At 50.3% G+C, this 17,123-nt stretch overlaps 2 protein-coding genes across 11 annotated transcripts in view; one reads left to right on the forward strand and one right to left on the reverse strand.

Moving 5' to 3' along the window:
- Positions 1-9,220, forward strand: part of UBXN11 (UBX domain protein 11) — a 19,673-nt gene extending 10,453 nt beyond the window's left edge. For 8 of the 10 annotated variants that reach the window (XM_039511536.1, XM_039511529.1, XM_039511534.1 and 5 more), the window contains 7 exons: positions 428-645; positions 939-1,016; positions 3,506-3,626; positions 4,678-4,781; positions 5,874-5,944; positions 7,144-7,290; positions 8,147-9,220. In XM_039511536.1, coding sequence (XP_039367470.1) covers positions 428-645; positions 939-1,016; positions 3,506-3,626; positions 4,678-4,781; positions 5,874-5,944; positions 7,144-7,290; positions 8,147-8,306 — 899 coding nt within the window. In that variant the 3' untranslated portion in view covers positions 8,307-9,220. The remainder of the gene's footprint in view (positions 1-427; positions 646-938; positions 1,017-3,505; positions 3,627-4,677; positions 4,782-5,873; positions 5,945-7,143; positions 7,291-8,146) is intronic. The other 2 variants (XM_039511530.1, XM_039511531.1) reach the window with 1 other exon arrangement.
- A 1,609-nt stretch (positions 9,221-10,829) lies between these two features.
- Positions 10,830-14,364, reverse strand: SH3BGRL3 (SH3 domain binding glutamate rich protein like 3). Its single transcript, XM_039511541.1, has 3 exons — positions 14,206-14,364; positions 12,582-12,749; positions 10,830-11,771 (listed from the first exon to the last, which is right to left on the reverse strand). Exons 1-3 carry the CDS (start codon positions 14,251-14,253, stop codon positions 11,706-11,708), a joined length of 282 nt encoding a protein of 93 aa, XP_039367475.1. The 5' UTR covers positions 14,254-14,364; the 3' UTR covers positions 10,830-11,705.
- Positions 14,365-17,123: the final 2,759 nt, after the last annotated feature.

The following is a 17,123-nucleotide window of genomic DNA, read 5'->3' on the forward strand; positions in this document are numbered from 1 at the left end:
CAACTGCTGGTCTAACCTAGGTTGTAAGCTTTTTGGGACAGGCACCTCACCTCCCTCTTTGTATCGTACAGCACCAAGCAAGGAACGAGGCTAAGGACGTTATAACCATCAAAATAATCAGGGCCTCCAAGGAGTGCAGGCTGTGGCATTGGCTGATGATGCAGTTTCATAAGTTGGTAACAAGGGAACTGGTTCTCCACTGTGGTGTTCTATACCCTTGCGCAGTGTGGAAGTGAAACGCTGCCATTCTGACGTGATAGCATTTCACGCTCCCTTCCCTAAGGAGTAAATGCCACAAAGTGAAGGTAGGCCCCAAATGGTAGGGTTTGGGCAGCACCTTTAATGTGCTCATGCAGGGAGACGTGTGGATTCAACCCTCCTGGCTGCAGGCTCCTCCCCCACGATAACTCTGCTTTCCTTGTTGTAGGTGACTCAGCTGTTTCCAAGAACCCGATCGATTTTGATTTAATTTTGGAAAACCTGAAAGATTTAAACATGCTGGCTGGGGAAGGTGTGTCTCAAATCGAGCGCACAGCAGGAGGTGCTAGACTGAGGCAGCCCCAATCGATAGCCCTCACTTTTTATCAGAATGGGATAGTCATGTTCAATGGACCCTTCCGGTCGTACGAGGAGCCGTCCACGCAGGTATGGACCAATTTCTGGAGGAAGTCAAGTTATTGCCATCTAACTATTCCCTCAGTAAAGGCCGAGGGTGGGAATGGGGAAAGGCTGAGGCTTGTGGGGTCACTCTAGTCCCATCTGCCCCCACACAGGGCTTTGTGAGGAATGATGGTTGTTAGAGGATCTGCCAGTCTCTCCCCGTCAGAGATCCTGTGGTGCCTTCGTAGGTCTCCAGGTCTGAGGCGGGTGGAATGTATCAGCAGTGAGGTACTATGGAGCCTGAGGCCTGCTTTTTAAGCATTCATGCTTTGTTTCAGCAATGTCTTCAGGATATCCTGGATGGCTATTTTCCCTCAGAGCTACAGACGCGCTACCCGGATGGCGTTCCTTTTCAGGTAAGCAATGCAAAGCCCCTGCCTAAAAGTCTTCCTTTTAGGAGAAATCCCTCTCTCTCCATGCAAACTGCTTCTATCTTATTGTTTGCACCACTCTGCAGGCCTTTCTCGATGCAAAACGTAGTTTGATGTTTCTAAACCCAGCCCATGTGCAGCTAGACTTTTGAGGTGGGGCATGCACCTGCAACAGCCGTTACAGGAAATGGCTAGGCCTTTGTGCACTGGGACTGAACCGTTTGTCTGCTTCAGTGAATCTTGGGTTAGAACGAGACAGTGAGGGCAACATTTCTGCATCACTAGAAAGCCGTCAAAGGGGGTGTGATGGTTGAACCCCCTGGGGTGTCACTTGATGGGCTGGGTCAGATTATTCTGCCAGCCTGGGACCCTTTTTATGTGGTCTTGCTGGGCTGGCTCCCCAGCCTTTTCCAGCCAAGCGCACAGGCAGGGCTGCACCCAGCAGCACAGAGAGACAGAGATCTGCTCTAAGAAGGCTCAGCTTAAGGGGCTTGCCACAGCACCCACCTGTTCACCCCCCTTTGGAGTACAACCCCCAAATTAGATGACATTCACCTCTTCCCTCACTGTGGAGGAGGGTGTGTGCAACTTCTCAAACACCCCCCCCCGTTAGAAATCACATAAACTGGGTTATATTATAAACCAGAAATAAATGTATTAACTATAATGGGTGTATTTTAAGTAGTTAAGAAGGTAGCAGACAGAACAAGGCAGATTACTAAGAAAATAAAACAGAGCACGCAAACTAAGCTTAATACACTAAAGAAACTGGTTGCATGTAAGTTCTCACCCTAAACGTGGTTCTAATAATCTTCACAGGCCAGATGCCCTTCCAGCCTGGGTCCAGTTCTTTCCCCCAGTTCAATCGTAGTTGTTTCCAGCAGTCATCTTGGGTAGTGTAGCAGGGGAGAACTGAGGACCTGGATTACCTCACCCCCCACCTTTAAATAGGATTTGCCTAAGGACGGAGTCGTTTGTTTCCTTGTTTGAAACCCCTCCCCCACCCCCACCCCAGCTCCTCATGGAAAAGTACAGAATTCAAGATGGGTTCCAGTATCAGGTGACATGGTCACATGCCTCTGTTGGGCCCTTGTAGCCATTCTTCACAGACTGACTCACAGGAAGACTAAACTCTTTTACAGTCCATTGTCCATGTTGATGGCCCATCAGCACTGTCTACCTTTTCCATTGTTGTACCTGCAGTGGGCGTCACCCGTAGTTGAAATACCGATACATAGTCAATATTCCTAATTTCAGATACAGAAATGAGGCAGGCATACAAATAGGATAATCGCATTCAGTAAATCATAACCTTTCCAATGATCCCTCACATGAGCCCTCTTGCATAAAGTATATCTCTGTTCTGTCATATTCATATCATAAGCATATTTTCATAAAGAATATGGACTGACACGCCACAGGAGGCAGCTGCAGAGGAAATTATAATCCAGATCTTCAAATATAGGAGCCTAAAATTAGGCACACAAATTCCATGGAGCCGTATGTGCTCAGCACCCCCCCCCCCCTTGGAAATCAGGCCACTTCTGTGTAGGTGCCTGACTTTAGGCACTCGATGTGAAAATGTTGGGCCTATCCTTGTGGGGGTTAGTGAGTCATGGGGGAATGGAAGACACCCAGTCAGGACTTAGAGTACATCTGCACTGCAGTAAAACACCCGTGGCTGGTCTGTCCCCACTCACTCGGGCTCGCAGGCCTCAGGTTATGGTGCAGATGTTCAGGGACCCTCCCCACCTCACAGGGTCCTAGACCCTGGGCCCCAGACCAAGTCCAAACATCTACACAGAGTTTTATAGCCCTGCAGCCTGAGGCCCATGAGCCCACAGGGGTTTCATTGCAGTGTGGACGTACCAAAGTGGCCATGTGCTTCTCTGACAATTGTGTTTTGCTGAGCTGCGTGGGACTGGGGACCGTGGCGGGGCTGATTATGGTGCTTTTGCTTCTTTGGTTTCAGAGCGAGATCTGGTGGTCCCGGCTGCTTGCACATCCCTTCTTCTGTTAGCACAGATCCAGGCAAACCCCTAGGTGTGCCTATCGATTTAAAAAATAATACTTTGCAATTTCACATCACCTCTCATCTGAGGATCAATTTTCATAGATGGGGAAACTGAGGCACAAAGCAGGTTCAAAGCACTGTACTAATGTGTGCAAGGCTGGAGTGATCATCTGTCTTATTTTAGGGTCTGGATGTGACATTGGACTGCTAACTAGAAGGGTTTTAGACTTGAAGGGACACAGGCGTGGGTTTATTTTTCTGGAGGATCTAAAAGGATCTTCAGACAGCTTCCTTTATCGGGGTTTCTATATTAGAACCCCCCTCAGGAGGAACTTAGCTGTTTCTGTTAGTTGTTTGTTCTTGTTTTGTTCTTGCTGCTTACCCTTTAGTGTGCTCTGGTGCAGTGAGAGCTGGGTCCTGCAGACAGGCTTGCTAATGGCAGCTAGCCTTAATTTAACAGGTCACTGACAGGAGAGACGTTTTCTTTCGGGAGAGGCAGCTACCAGAGAACTTTCCTGGCCAGGGGCAGGTAGTTGGCCATTCGAGGTCAAGTGAGGTAAAGGAAACCAGTGAGATCCCAGGTGAGTCTTTTGCCATTCCCGCTAATCCCTGGCGGTCCCCTACTTAGCCCCAAAATAGAGCATAAATAAAGCCCCGGTGAAGCCTGGCAACAGTCCTCCAGTTACCAAGGGGTTAATTCTGAGAGTCTCTGAGTTGCCTGGTGACATTTCTGAGATGAGTGTTATGTATGTGCTTCATGTGCTGCTGCAGTAGCTAAGAGCCAGCTGTCGCAATAGTCAGTTTCATGGTGATCACAGAAGCAAACAGTCCTGAGACTTGCCATTCATAAAATACCACAGTTTGGGCAGTTTTCCCAGAATGTGCATGAAACCCACCCACTTTCCACATGAAACCCAGAGCTCATTCTCAGCAGAGGTCTTTCCAACATCGCCCACTTGAGACATTCAGAAGAATGGTGTGGGTGACGACCTTCGCGGACTGGGCCTTCAAACAAACAATCGTTCTACCGCAAGTTACTTATGTAAGTGGACATCTTCCCCCACAAGATGCCAGCCTCATCTTCTCCATCTCCGACATGTCACAACACATCTCCAAGCCATGGGGGAAAGACGCATTATATAGGAACAGCTCACAGGTTCCTTGTTTGCCTTCTGCATTCCAGAAATCTGCTCCAACAGTTGCCAAAAATTACTCCCACAGATGGAAAATTAAACTGCTCTGACTAGATCTTGGAAGGTCTGGTCACATATGTTCTGACATGTAGTTGTATAGTGGGAGTAGTCATATATGGTTATGTATGTTCCTGGACAGCCATATATGGCAATATATAATTATCTATGCATATGCATTTCCCATCAGCAGTTGTATATCACCCTGTTATTTATTAGCTGTGAAGATTTGGATCACATGCCTTATGGGTGGTTCTAATAACCCGTTCCTAAAAGGGAACTGTCCGAAGTCTAATTCTGATGAGCCCAAGGAAGTGGAACATTCTAGTATTCGTATAATTGCTTGGTGTGATGTGATGTGATGTGATACATATAGGATTCCGCTTCCCCTCCCTGTCCCTGTCTCTCCTCCCCCGCCCCCCCCCCCACCCTCTCGTGGCAGGTCCCAAGCTCTCACTGGAGCAGTTTCTGAACAAACTTCCTAAATCCTTGATCCGGGAGGGACAAGTGATTGATATCCGAGGGCCAATCAAAGAAACTCTGCAGGTATGACAGAGCCCCTGACCACACTGAGCCTAACAGCTAGGCTATGCTTAAAATTTCGGTCAATCTAACTACATCTCTTAGGGGTGTGAAGAAGACCTCTGAGCTCAGTAGTTAAGCTGATCTAACCCCCGGTGCAGACACAGTTTGGCTGATGGAAGAACACACGGCTCAGGGGGGTGGATTACCTACAGTGATGGGAAAAACTCTTTCCGTCGCTGTAGGAAGTGTCTACGCTATGATGCTACAACGGAATAGCTACAGTGCTGTAGTTGAGCTGTTCGTAGTATAGACATTTCCTGAGTCTGCAGTTACACTGGCATGAATCAGCAGTAACTCTGTGGGAGCCAACAACCTTACGTAGGTGCAAATAAAATCAGATTGGGCCCTTTCTCTCCAAAAATCTTCAACCTCCTGGATTCAGAAAAGACTCCAGCAGAAAGCATTAGATGTGTTTTCACCCGGCCCTTTCACCCCTTTCTGGAACTGTTTCTCCCTGGCGGGGTGGGGGGGAATCATTATTAACCCATCTGATGATTGACTAAATATTTAAGTTAAGTTACTGTCTCGGGTGTTAGATCTAGAGCTGTCATTTTGCTTGAAAGGGAGCAAGTACTTTCCTCAGATAGTTTAATTATCATAAGTAAACCTTTGTGCCCATACAGAACATTTACAAGGAAATAGACTGACCTAGTTTCATTGGCTTAAAACAAACAAATCAATTAATGTGGAAGTCAGTTGTTAGATTAGAAGAAGCCACAGCCTACACCAGAACTAGTGTAGGCAGATTTTTTTTTTAAATAAATAGTTTAACTAGGTACAAAGTTTAGAAGCCATATTTACCATTTGCTGGAGAAACCTGCCTGCCTGGCACTGTGCCAAGCCGGCTGCAGCCTGCTGGGAGCAGCAGCAGGTGAGAGGTTTTGTGATGCTGTGTGGGAATGAGAGGTAGGATGGAGAAGCCGTTGGCCTTGTAGCTGGTGGGCTCAGGAAGAGGGCTCAGGAGGAGGGTCAGAAAACAGGGGGACTGTCCCTCATGTATTAATCCAGGAAAGCTGGGCAGATAATATCTGAGGTTTCCCTGTTTGGTTTCAGGGCTCTGATGGGACACGTAGCAATGAAGTGATCCTGGTGGAGACGCCCAGCCTTAAAGCAATGAAGGAGAGGTAAAGGGCAGTGGTCCCTCGGCCAATGTGTGGTCAGTCTCTCCTGTCCGTCCGCTAGCCGTCAGAGGCAACCTGCAAAGATTTGTTTAATGGTTTTGCCCATTTTTGCTGCTTTCTGATGGCTAAAGAGGGCCTGGAAAAGGGAGGGTTCATTTGTGTGTGTTAAAGCAAAACCACTAGAGTGTTTTCTGCTTGGTTTTTACCTTAAAAATAGTAGGAAGGCCAGGTTTGATCTTTCCTGGTTTTGGGAGCCCTCTGAGATGTTTATGGTGAGTCCTGACATCTTCAGCAAAGGCTTCCTTTATTCAAAATATTAGCCAGCCCCTGGTACTAAAGGGGTGGTCACAAGAACAAGCAAAACCCAAGGAATTTGAACCAGCCTCGCTATAATTCCTCCTTCTCTCAATTTTCACCCTCTGGATGGGAAAGTGCCTCCAGAGAAGAGATGAGCAAATGGGGTCACCATTTCACTAGTTCTCCCGTAGCCAGAGAGTCTTCCAGGCTAGACAAGACCTGAATTTCTAATGTCACCATAAACCAAGCGGAATTTTGTATTTAAAAAAGCAAATAAACAGCCCTACCAGGCAGCCTTGATCCACAATAAGGAACAAAAAAGGGGCACCAGCTTACCTCAAAGTGAAAGAGCAGCCATGCAAGATCAGATAGGCGACAACCTCTTCCTCATGCAAACGGATAGGCGGGTGGGGCTGTCTTTCCACATGCAGCTATTTCAAAGGCAAGTAGCACTTGGTAGGCCATTTTGGCCTATTTCCCCACAATCAGTCAGGGTTCAGGGACCTGCTAAGGGTACATCACACTGCAGAGCTGAAGCTGCACCCCTGTAAGGTCTCCTGTAGAGCCACTCTATGCCGACGGGAGGGAGCTCTCCCATCGGTATAATGAAACCACCCCCAATGTGCGACGGGAGAGCATCTCCCACCGACGTAGCACTGTCCACACCGGCGCTTCTGTCTGTGAAACTTATGTCGAGTCAGGGGGATGGGTTTTTTCACACCCCAGACTGACAATAGTTTTACCAGCTTGTGTAGACATTTTGGTAGATTTTTAAGAGACCATTCTCTATCCCAGCACTTTTCTTTTCTCCTGACGCCCTGTCCAGCCTAGCCCGCTTAGCATTGACTGATCCGTCTGTCTATGAAATTGCTGTTTCTTGTCTAACTGGCTTTTATGGCCTTCAGGTTGAAGGCAGATGAACAGGACCAGCCTCCAGCCCCCAACATCTCCACTCTCCGGATAAAATCTGAGAATGGGGAGCAGACGTACATTGTAAAAATGCTCTTCACAGAGACCATAGGAGACCTGCGCCGGCACCTCGCCCAGAGCAGGTAGCTATAGGGAGAGGAAAGAGGGGTTTCTGCGAGCCAGTTCAATTCCTCCACTCCACTGAGTCAGGCCAAAGTGAAAACTGGGCCAGTGGCATTTCCAAATCCCACTTGATCCCTGGAATTGAGCCACCTGAAGAATACTCCACAATGTAAGTCCGGCAGGTACAGGATCACAGTGCCTCTGCCTGCCAGGTGCTGAGCCCCCTCAGTATACAGTGATGTTAGTGGGGGTTGAAGGTGCTTGTCACACTCAGCACCTCCAGAGAGGAATCAGGATCAGGCCCATGGTTTGGGAATTGTGTATAGATTTAAAATCCCACCTCCTGCAGGGAGCTGACATCTCCATAGTCTTCCACGTTTCTGGCTCTTCTGTTTCAGTAGTTCCCATCTTCTCCTTACCTCCTGCAGCAGTACCTGGGCATGTCATTGTTTGCCTCTGCTCTGCACACCCACTCCTCAGCACCCCTCACCTCGACTATTGTCACGCCCTTCTCACAATCCACTTCAAAACTGTCCTTGTTCTTAACATCCTGGAAGCAACTCTGGCCTACCAGAGGCACCTTCTCTCTCCTGTCCCTGCTCCCTTCACAGGATGTAGCCCTGCCTGGCCTAAGCTCGGTGTGTGCCTGGTGATCTCACCACTATAGAGTTGTGAGAGCTTTCCCCTCTGGGGCTGCTGCAGTCCGGAACAGCCTTCTACGGGCTGGGCTTTCCATCTCAGCTGGAAACAGCTCTGTTCCTCTTAAATGCTCTAGCCCTCTGCTCTTGTGTAACTCTGAAACTGGCTGATTTTCAGCAGCTCTGTGGAATCTTTTGGAGCACGGCTCACAGGAAAGATTGTACTGTTCTTTCCTAGGGGTGGAGAACCACAGCCATATGAGATCATCAGCACCTTTCCCCAGAGAGTGTATGCGGACAACTTCATGACCCTGCAGGAGTGTGGACTGATTCCCAACGCCTCCCTTCTACTGCGGGAAAAGCTCTCTTTGGCCAAGGAGGGACAGGGCCACAGATAGTTTAACAGCTTCAAATGAGCCAGTTGGCCTTGCAACTGCTACTTCATATGTGAAGTAATTTGCTTTCCTCCCCACCCATCTGCTTCTCCATCATGGGCTCTACGATAAGGCAGGAGGAAGGAACAGCCTTGCACAATCTGATAAGCTGCAACCTCTCCCTTACTCAAGGGGGAAGGAGGGTGGGGTGGTCTTTCCACATTCAGTTGAACTGCATTGTTACCTGGGCCTACCACCTCCCATAGGCAAAGCAAGGGGGAGAAATAGCCCTGGAGATCTCGCCCCTCCCTGCACTGTCCGTGAGAGAACTGTGATGAGACAAGGCCACACACCCTGCCAGTCTGGATCCTAGCAGCCTACCTGTGTAAATATTACCCTGGGGGACTTGTAGCCAAGCTGGGTTTCTCTCCACCTTTGCTGAAGGTCACATGAGCTTTTTGCTCCTCAGAGGTTGCAGTGAGTTCAGTTCAACGCCTGTGTCCTCATCTGCTGGTCCCTTATGTCTACACTGCAATAAAAAAACTGGCACCAATCTCAGAGCCCACATCAATTGAGTTGGGGTCAGGATGTGGGGCTGCAACTAGCAGCATAGATGATCAAGTGTGGCCTGGAGCCGGGGCACTGAGGCCCCCACCCCTTTGTGGGGGTTCCAGAGCCCAGGCTCCAGCCCAAGCCTGAATGTCTACACTGCAATCTTCAGTCAGCTGAGCCAGGCCAGACAGGGCCATACCCTGCGGAGTAGACAGCCTTCAAGAAGTAAGTTTATATACAGCATAGGTGAAATGCTGTAAGGGCCCTCCCAGCTATGTTATGGTGCAGTTTCCACATGCATCTGCTCTCTTGGTTAGGGCTAGATTCTGATCTCCTGCTGGTGTACAAATGAGCTTAACTATTAAAGTCAATAGGGTTACGCTGGACTGAGTGGAATCAGGCTCTGAGTCATTTGCAGCACTGAGACGCAGCCAGAGCCACTCCAGCGAGGAGGTGCCAATCCTTACCTATCCTCTACATGAAACACTTCTGCCTTTAAACAGACCCCAAGTGTCCAGTGTTAACAGCCTACAAATCTGTATGGCTGAGCCTGATCACCATAGTGACAACCTCTGCCTTCCCCCCCAGTCGTTGGCCCTGCGGCAAACAAGTGCTGTCACATGAGACCTACCACCCCATTTCTGTCCTGGGTTAGGGCCCAGTTCTCAGGCTTTGTACCCTGTTGTCATTTATCCCCTGGGCAAAGTACTATCCAGTCAGCTGAGTAGCGCTGTTCTTCATGTGGCGTGTCATTTCCATGTGTGCAAAGTACAAGCTGGGAGGGGTGCAGGCCTTGAGAGTTAAGGCCCCAAGCCCCCTTCTGTATCAGCCTAGTTCACTAAAGGACAGAGGACACAATCTCTGGGACTGGTTTACAGGGCTGCCTGGGGAGGGGGGCAAGTGGGGCAGTTTGCCCTGCAGGGGCCCCACGAGCCCTGGCCCAGAATCCCTTCCCTGGCTAGAGGCACCTTTTTAATTTTCACTCACCCGGCAGAGGGCTGGGTCTTTGGCACTTTGGCGGTGGGGGGGCCCTTCAGTCACTCCAGGTCTTCAGCAGCATTTTGGCAGTGGGTCCTTCAGTGCTGCTGAAGATGCGGAGTGAATGAATGACCTGTCGCAGACTTGGGGCACCGCCCCGTGAGTACAAGCGCCGCAGCAGCTGGCGCATTTTTTTATGTCCACTCCCCCGCTTTGCCCCAGGCCCTCTGAATCCTTGGGGCAGCTCTGCTCGGTTATGCACACATCCCACCTTTCCCTAATCCATGTTCATATGATAGCCTCACCCCCTCCTGTCCTGGAAAGCCTTCGAACCAGGGTGCTGGAGCAGAGGCTGGAGCTGGAGCACAGGTTTTTGCCTGGAGCAGAGCCGGAGCACAGCTCCAAAGCCCTGCTTCTAACCATTCAATGTGAGAACATGACAAAGCTGCCGCTGATTTGTGGCTGAAGAAGCTGCACCCTTTGGGCAACTTCCCCTTTTACTAGGCTCCAACACTTCTAAGCTGTGCAGCTCCTCATCCATCAACTTTCAATTGACTGTTTAGGGAAGTGCTAAAGCCTTGGTCAGCCAACAGTGCACCCGAAAGGTAAAAGGCTGACACCAGAGAATCCTGCATCAAAACACCTCTTAGCAGCACTCACCCCACCCAGCTCATTTCTTGCATGGTCCTGAACTACAGGAAGTTCAGTGAGAGGATGGAAACAAGTCCTCTCCCCCTTGCACACATAGGAAGGATCCCCTGTAACTTTTAAGGCCTTTGCTCATCTAATTAGACAAGTGTTTTCCTCACTAGCAGCTTGCCATCCTCCATGCACGTTCTTTAAGCCCGTGCTGGCATTCTAGAGTTCAGATCTTTGTGCCAGGCCAAAGCAATGAGCACAACCTGACTAAGCTGCTCTGAGCTGGGACGTCACTCAGAATTGGTAAGTAGGATGATGCCCAATCTAGTATCAAAATAAAGAAACCAATTAAAAAAAAAACCACACCAAAGCCAGCAGGAAAGGCTTAGTAACATTTAATAGCATCTCTGAAGACAACAGTGGTTAGAAAGATGCTTTTTGGCAGGAAAACAAAATGCACTTGGTCCAGGTTGCAGAAAGCCAGCTCAAAAAGGAAAGACAGGAAGGCTGGAGCGTCAGACATTCTGGAGCAGCCCCTGAGCCCTCCTAAAGGGAGCGTTCACATCACAGCAGTACAGGAATGTGCTAATGGAACTGTCTGGGTCCCCTAATAGCAGATCTGCCCTCACCACCCACCCCTCAGAGCCTCTTCAAGAGAGCTCTGCACTCTCCTGAAGTCGTTTTGTGGGTTTCCTCCTCCCTCTCTCTGGCTGATGAGGGAATTCAGACCCTGTTCTTGTGCAGTGCTTCTGCATGGAGTTTAAACCACAACCCCTCCTTAGCCGTCAGCATGTCTACAGTCAGAATGAGAGGCAGGAAGCACAGGCTGCTGTGTTCACACAGAACCGCACCTGGTGCTAGGACAAGAGAGGAAGCGCACAATCCCACACCCTTCCCTTCTACAGCACAAGACTCGTTCAGAGGAGAGGGGCGCAGAAATAGCTAACGGCCTTACTTCAGGTGACTTCCCTTCTACAGAGGCACTGGCAGCTGCATTGGGAGCCAGGCCCGGCAGTGTTCGAAGGAACGTGCAGTGATATCAGAGCTGCTCTGGGGCCCTGTCAGACCATATCGGGGTTAGGCAGGAAGAAATCGCAGGCAGCTGCAAAGAGGAGAGGTTTTTGGTCATGGATTTCCCTGTGGCAGGAGATAGATCATGATGCCGGGATGGCACCGACAGCCTAGGAGTTAAGATGATCAAAGAGGCAGTTGGTTGGGAATGCAGAGTTCAAGTCCCGGATGGGAAAGAAAAGCTCAGGCTAACTTGAGGAACTCCTGCAGGGTTTTCTGTTCCACGGCCTCCACAAACAACTCATAGTCCTGCAGGTAGAAAATGCAACAAAACAAGCTCAGAGCAGGGAAGGGAACAAACCCAGGGGCACCCAGCTCAGGCGGGCACCCCTGCTCCGCCACAGCCAGGTGCCGGGAGGGAGAAAGTCACAGCTCAGTTGCTTTTCCCTTCAGGTTCAGAGCAAGCAAGTAGGGTGGGTTCAACTCAGTACCCAACGGAATCAGTTTCACCTCACAAACGCCTATAGAACGTGTTGCGCAATAGCAAATGCGTTGGCAGTTATCAGAACTGATGACTGCAGACAACGGTGCAGTGACAGGACCGGATGCAGAAGGCTTCCGCAAGGCAATGGTAAGGTTCAGCAGTACCCGCCCCATAACGCCAGGTCCCCTTATGACAGCCGCACAATGCCGTTTGCTTGTTAGCCTTCTCTCATGTCCATGTGCCCTTTAAACTGGCCTGTAGCGCCACGTCGACATCTCTTCCCAGAGAAAGCCTTTTAAATGCACTTTGTCATTTGCACACCCAGGCTGGGAGATCAAGGTGAATCCCAGGGGGTCTCAAACTGGGGGTCAGGACCCCTCAGGCAGTCTTGAGGTTATTACATGGGGGATCATGAGCTGTCAACCTCCACCCCAAACCCTACTTTGCCTCCAGCATTTATAATGGTGTTAAATATATATAAAAAAGTGTTTTTAATGTATAAGGGGGGGGGGTCGCACTCAGAGGCTTGCTATGTGACAGGGGTCACCAGTACAAAAGTTTGAGAGACACTGGTCAATACCAACCCCCTGGGTTCTGAGGTCCCTATAGCCCATCTACATGATTCTGAGCCTTACCCCACAGTAATGGTCTCCGTTGAATATCTGGGGTGGAATGGCTTTGGGATTGCCCGACCTGGTCCTCATTTCCTCCCGCAGGGCATTATCCTGGGAGATATCCACCAGTTCATACTTGATATTCTTCCCATCCAGGATCCTGGTCACTTCACTCTGCTGGGACTTGATCTGAATGGAGAAGGCAGGTTACACTTTCCCCTGTGTCTGACAGGCTAAAGGTTTGAAGATTTTTAAGTTTCCAGAAGCACATACACAAACCGGGTGGGTGCAGAATAGTGACTCGGGGCAGGAATTGTGAGAGAGACTGAGTCATGGCTGGATATGGACCACACCCCACAGGAAACAGGGAAGAAGTCAGTCACCCCTGGACAGGGATAACTATGACTGAGCCCTGTTGGGAGTGGCAGGGAGGGGAATGAATCCCAGCTGGAGACACCTGGCCCATGGGTTTGGGAGGAGAGAATCACAGCTGGATCAGGTAGAAGGACCCAGCCCCATGGGGAACCACAGCAGAATATGGGAGCGGGACCTGGCCCCATAAGGTGTATAATGGGGTGAGGTGGGGTGCAGCGATCACAGCAGGAGCTGGGAGAGGGACCCGGCCCCATGGGAAGTTTGGGTGTATAATGCGGGGTGAAGTGATCATAGCAGGGTGTGGGAGGAGTGGGGGTTAGGGTGTATAATAGCGGAGTACAGGGATCACAGAAGGATCTGGGAGGGGGATGCAGGGATCATGGCAGGATCTGGGAGATGGACCCAGCCCCACAGGTAATTAGGGTGTATAATGGGGGGGTTTACAATGGGGAGGTGTAGAGCTGGGGTGGGCAATAGGGGGTGCAGATATCACAGCAGGGTGGGGAGGTTACAATGGGGGGTGTAGCATTGGGGTGTGCAATGGAGCGGATGCAGATATCACAGCAGGATGGGGGTTACAATGGGGGTGTAGCATTGGGGTGTGCAATGGGGGTGCAGATATCACAGCAGGGTGGGGGTTACAATGGGGGTGCAGAGTTGGGGTGTGCAATAGGGGGTACAGATATCACAGCAGGGTGGGGAGGTTAGGGTGTGCAATGGGGGTGCAGAGTTGGGGTCTATGATGCAGAGGGATGCAGATATCACAGCGGGGTGGGAGGTTACAATGGGGGTGCAGCATTGGGGTGTGCAATGGGGGTGCAGATATCACAGCGGCGTGGGGGTTACAATGGGGGTGTAGCATTGGGTGGTGCAATGGGGTGCAGATATCACTGCGGGGTGGGTTGGTTACAATGGGGGTGCAGCGTTGGGTTGTGCAATGGGGGGTGCAGATATCACAGCGGGGTGGGAGGTTACAATGGGGGGTGCAGCGTTGGGGTGTGCAATGGGGGTTGCAGATATCACGGTGGGGGGGTTACAATGGGGGTGCAGCGTTGGGGTGTGCAAGGGGGGGGCGGGAGGAGCGCGAGTCCCGGCCCCCCAGAACAAAAGCCGGAGCGTGTCCGCTCCAGGGAAAGGGAAAGGGGAAGTGGAAGGTGCCGCAGCCCCGCCCCGCGGTGCGAGCCCCTCTGCGGCGGGGCCGGGCAGCCCCGGGGGAGGCGCTGCAGCCGGGCCCCTCCCCGCTCCCGGCCCCGGCCCCGGCCCCGCTCACCTCCCTGGAGCCGGTCACCGAGGTGCTGTAGACTTTGAGGCCGGACATGGTGCTGGACTCGCGGCCGCTCCCTCTCCGCGTCTCCGCTCCGCCGCTGGGAGCTGCCTCCGCCCAGCATGTGACTGCGGGGACCAATGGGGCGGGCGGCGGCGTTTCCCCTCCCTCCTGCCCGGGGCCGAGCCGAGCAGCGGGGCCCGGCTCCCCGCAGGCGGGCGGCCCCAGCCCTGGCCGCGTGTCCCGGGCGCCGCCCGAGGCGGCCCCTCGCCCCGGTGCCCCGATCCCTGCCCCGCTGCTCGCCCAGGTACAGGGGCCCGCGCCCCCGAGGCTGCTGTTGGCGGCTCCCAGTTCCACAGTCCCGGGCCAAAATCCTCTCCCCGTGTATCCGCGAGAGGGGACATGTTCAGAAAGGGCAGGACCGGGCTCCACCTTGACACGACTCGTTCCTTGTGAGTGGGGTTCTGCGTGTGGACGTGGCAAAATAAGCCCTGCCCCCCCCCAGGTGGCACGGCCCTGTGACCACAAGGAGAACCGGAGTACTCGTGCCCATCACATTTCTGAAGACTCATAGAAAGGAGGGGCTGGCAGGGACTTGAAGGGTCATCAAATCCATTTCCACCACCACCACACACACGCTGAGACAGGACCAAGCTGACCTAGACCATCCCAGACAGGGGTTTGCCTAACCTGGTCTTAAAAACCTCCAGTGACAGAGATTTCACAACCTCCTCCTAACCTAGTCCAGTACCTAACTCGCCTTTAGAAAGTATTTTATAATATTTATTCACAAATCATCTCCCTTGCTGCAGATTAAGCTGGTTACTTCTCATTCTTTCAGGGAGAACAATTGCTCCCCCTCCTCTTTGTAACAGCCCTGAACATATTTGAAGACTTATCAGCTCCCCTCCTTAATCTTCCTTTCTCCTGACTGAAGCTGCCCGGTTTTTTTAACCTGGCCTTGTAGATCAGGTTTACTCAACCTTTTATAATGTGTGTTACTCTCCTCTGGACTCTTTCCCATTTGTCCCCATCTTTCTTAAAGTGCAGCACACCAAATTGGACTCTGTACGCTAGCTGAGGCCTCAGCCACGCCCAGCGGAGAGGAATATTTACCTCCTCTGTCTTACATACAACACTCCTGTTAATACACCCCAGAACGATATTTGCCTTTTTTATACCTGCATCATCGTGTTGGCTCATACTAATTTGTGATCAACTATAATCCCAGCTCCTTTTCTGCAGTACCACCGGCTAGCCAGTTAGTCCCCAGTTTCTAATTGTGCATCTGATTTTTCCTTTGTAAGTAACATCCTTTGCACTTGTCTTTATTGAATTTTATCTTATGAAATCCAGACCAATTCTCCAATCGGTCAAGGTCATTTTGAATGTCCCCCAACAGTACTTGCAACCTCTCCCCGTTTGGCATCAACTGCAAATGTTATGTATGTACACGCCACTCCATTATCCAAGTCATTAATGAAGCAGACTAGCCTCTGAACCTGAGCTCCCAGGGTGATGTTGCAGCAACAAGGACTAATGTAATCCTAGGGGGTATAAACAAGAAAAATGAATAGGAGATGGGAGGTGATTTTGCCTCTGTTTAAGGCCCTGGTGAGGTGGATAGTGCAGCTAGTTCTGGTGTCTATGTTTTAAAAAGGATGTTGAAAAATTGGAGAAGGCACAGAGAAGAGCTACAAAAATTATTCAAAGACTGACAAAAATGCTGGCCCTGTGCAGAGCTCAAGCGCTTTAGCTTATCAGAAAGAACACGGAGATGTGACTTGATTATGGTGTGCAGATAACCTTCAAGGGGAGAAACCAGTGGGTAGTTATGAGCTCTTTAAGCTAGCAGAAAAAGGCAGACCAAGAACCAGTGGCTGGAAGCTGAAGCCAGACACATTCAAATTAAAAAAATTAGGCAGTGTTGGTTTGTTTTTAACAGTGAAGTTGATTAACCCTTTGAACGAACTCCTAAGGGAAGGGGTGGATGCTCCTTCTCTTGCGGTCTTCAAATCAAGAGCAGATGCCATTCTAGATGTATTTTAGTCAAACAAGTTGTTGCTAGGCTCAGTACGTGGGTAACTGGATGCAATTCTATAGTGGTATAGAAGAAGTCAAACTACGTGATCCAGTGGTTCCCTCTGAATCTGTGAAACCCTTTTAGTGGCCCAGCTACACATACACCTTTATCAAGGTTTCCCCCTCCACATGGGAATTCGGCGCAGTAGTTAGTTACATTACGATTTACAGACCATAGGAACCTCTGTATGGAGGGACAGACAACACCAAATTACCCAGCAAGTCGATGCACAGAAGGGAAGTTTCTTCATGAAGTTCTGCAGAAGCAATAGAAATCCTGAGGGTGCTTAAATCTAGGTGGCACCAGCGATCAACACTACACACAACAGCCCCAAATGTTCAATTCATATTTTTGTTACAATGGTAACTTCTCTTACAATTTCAGAGTCAAAGTGAACCAGGGCAAAGGATCACGTCAACTGAGTACATGTCCTTTCGTTCACGGTGACTCTTACTCATCCCATGTGTAGCTAAGTCTGAGCACTGAAAGATTAAAAAAATTGACCCTCAGCTATTTCCGTCAGATTTCTGTGCACAACAAGTAATTTGAAAGAAAACAAGATGCATTTGGGTGGCTGCATCTCAAAGTGGTGATCTGCGTCTTTTCACATACCATTCACTGACTATTCAGCCAACAATAAAATGCCCCTACGCCAGAAAAGTTGCGCTCGCTGTAGTCCTTTTCCATGTAACTTGAGTATAGTATTAATATTTAAAATTTCAAATATTGATCAGGTCAATAGAAGTCATCAAAATTATTTGCATAAACAGTAGAGTTTAGAGGGGGAGGGCTAGCTCAGTGGTTTGAGCATTGGCCTGCTAAACCCAGGGTTGTGAGCTCA

This window comes from Mauremys reevesii, linkage group 23 (assembly GCF_016161935.1).
Source record: "Mauremys reevesii isolate NIE-2019 linkage group 23, ASM1616193v1, whole genome shotgun sequence".
NCBI lineage: Eukaryota > Metazoa > Chordata > Testudines > Geoemydidae > Mauremys > Mauremys reevesii.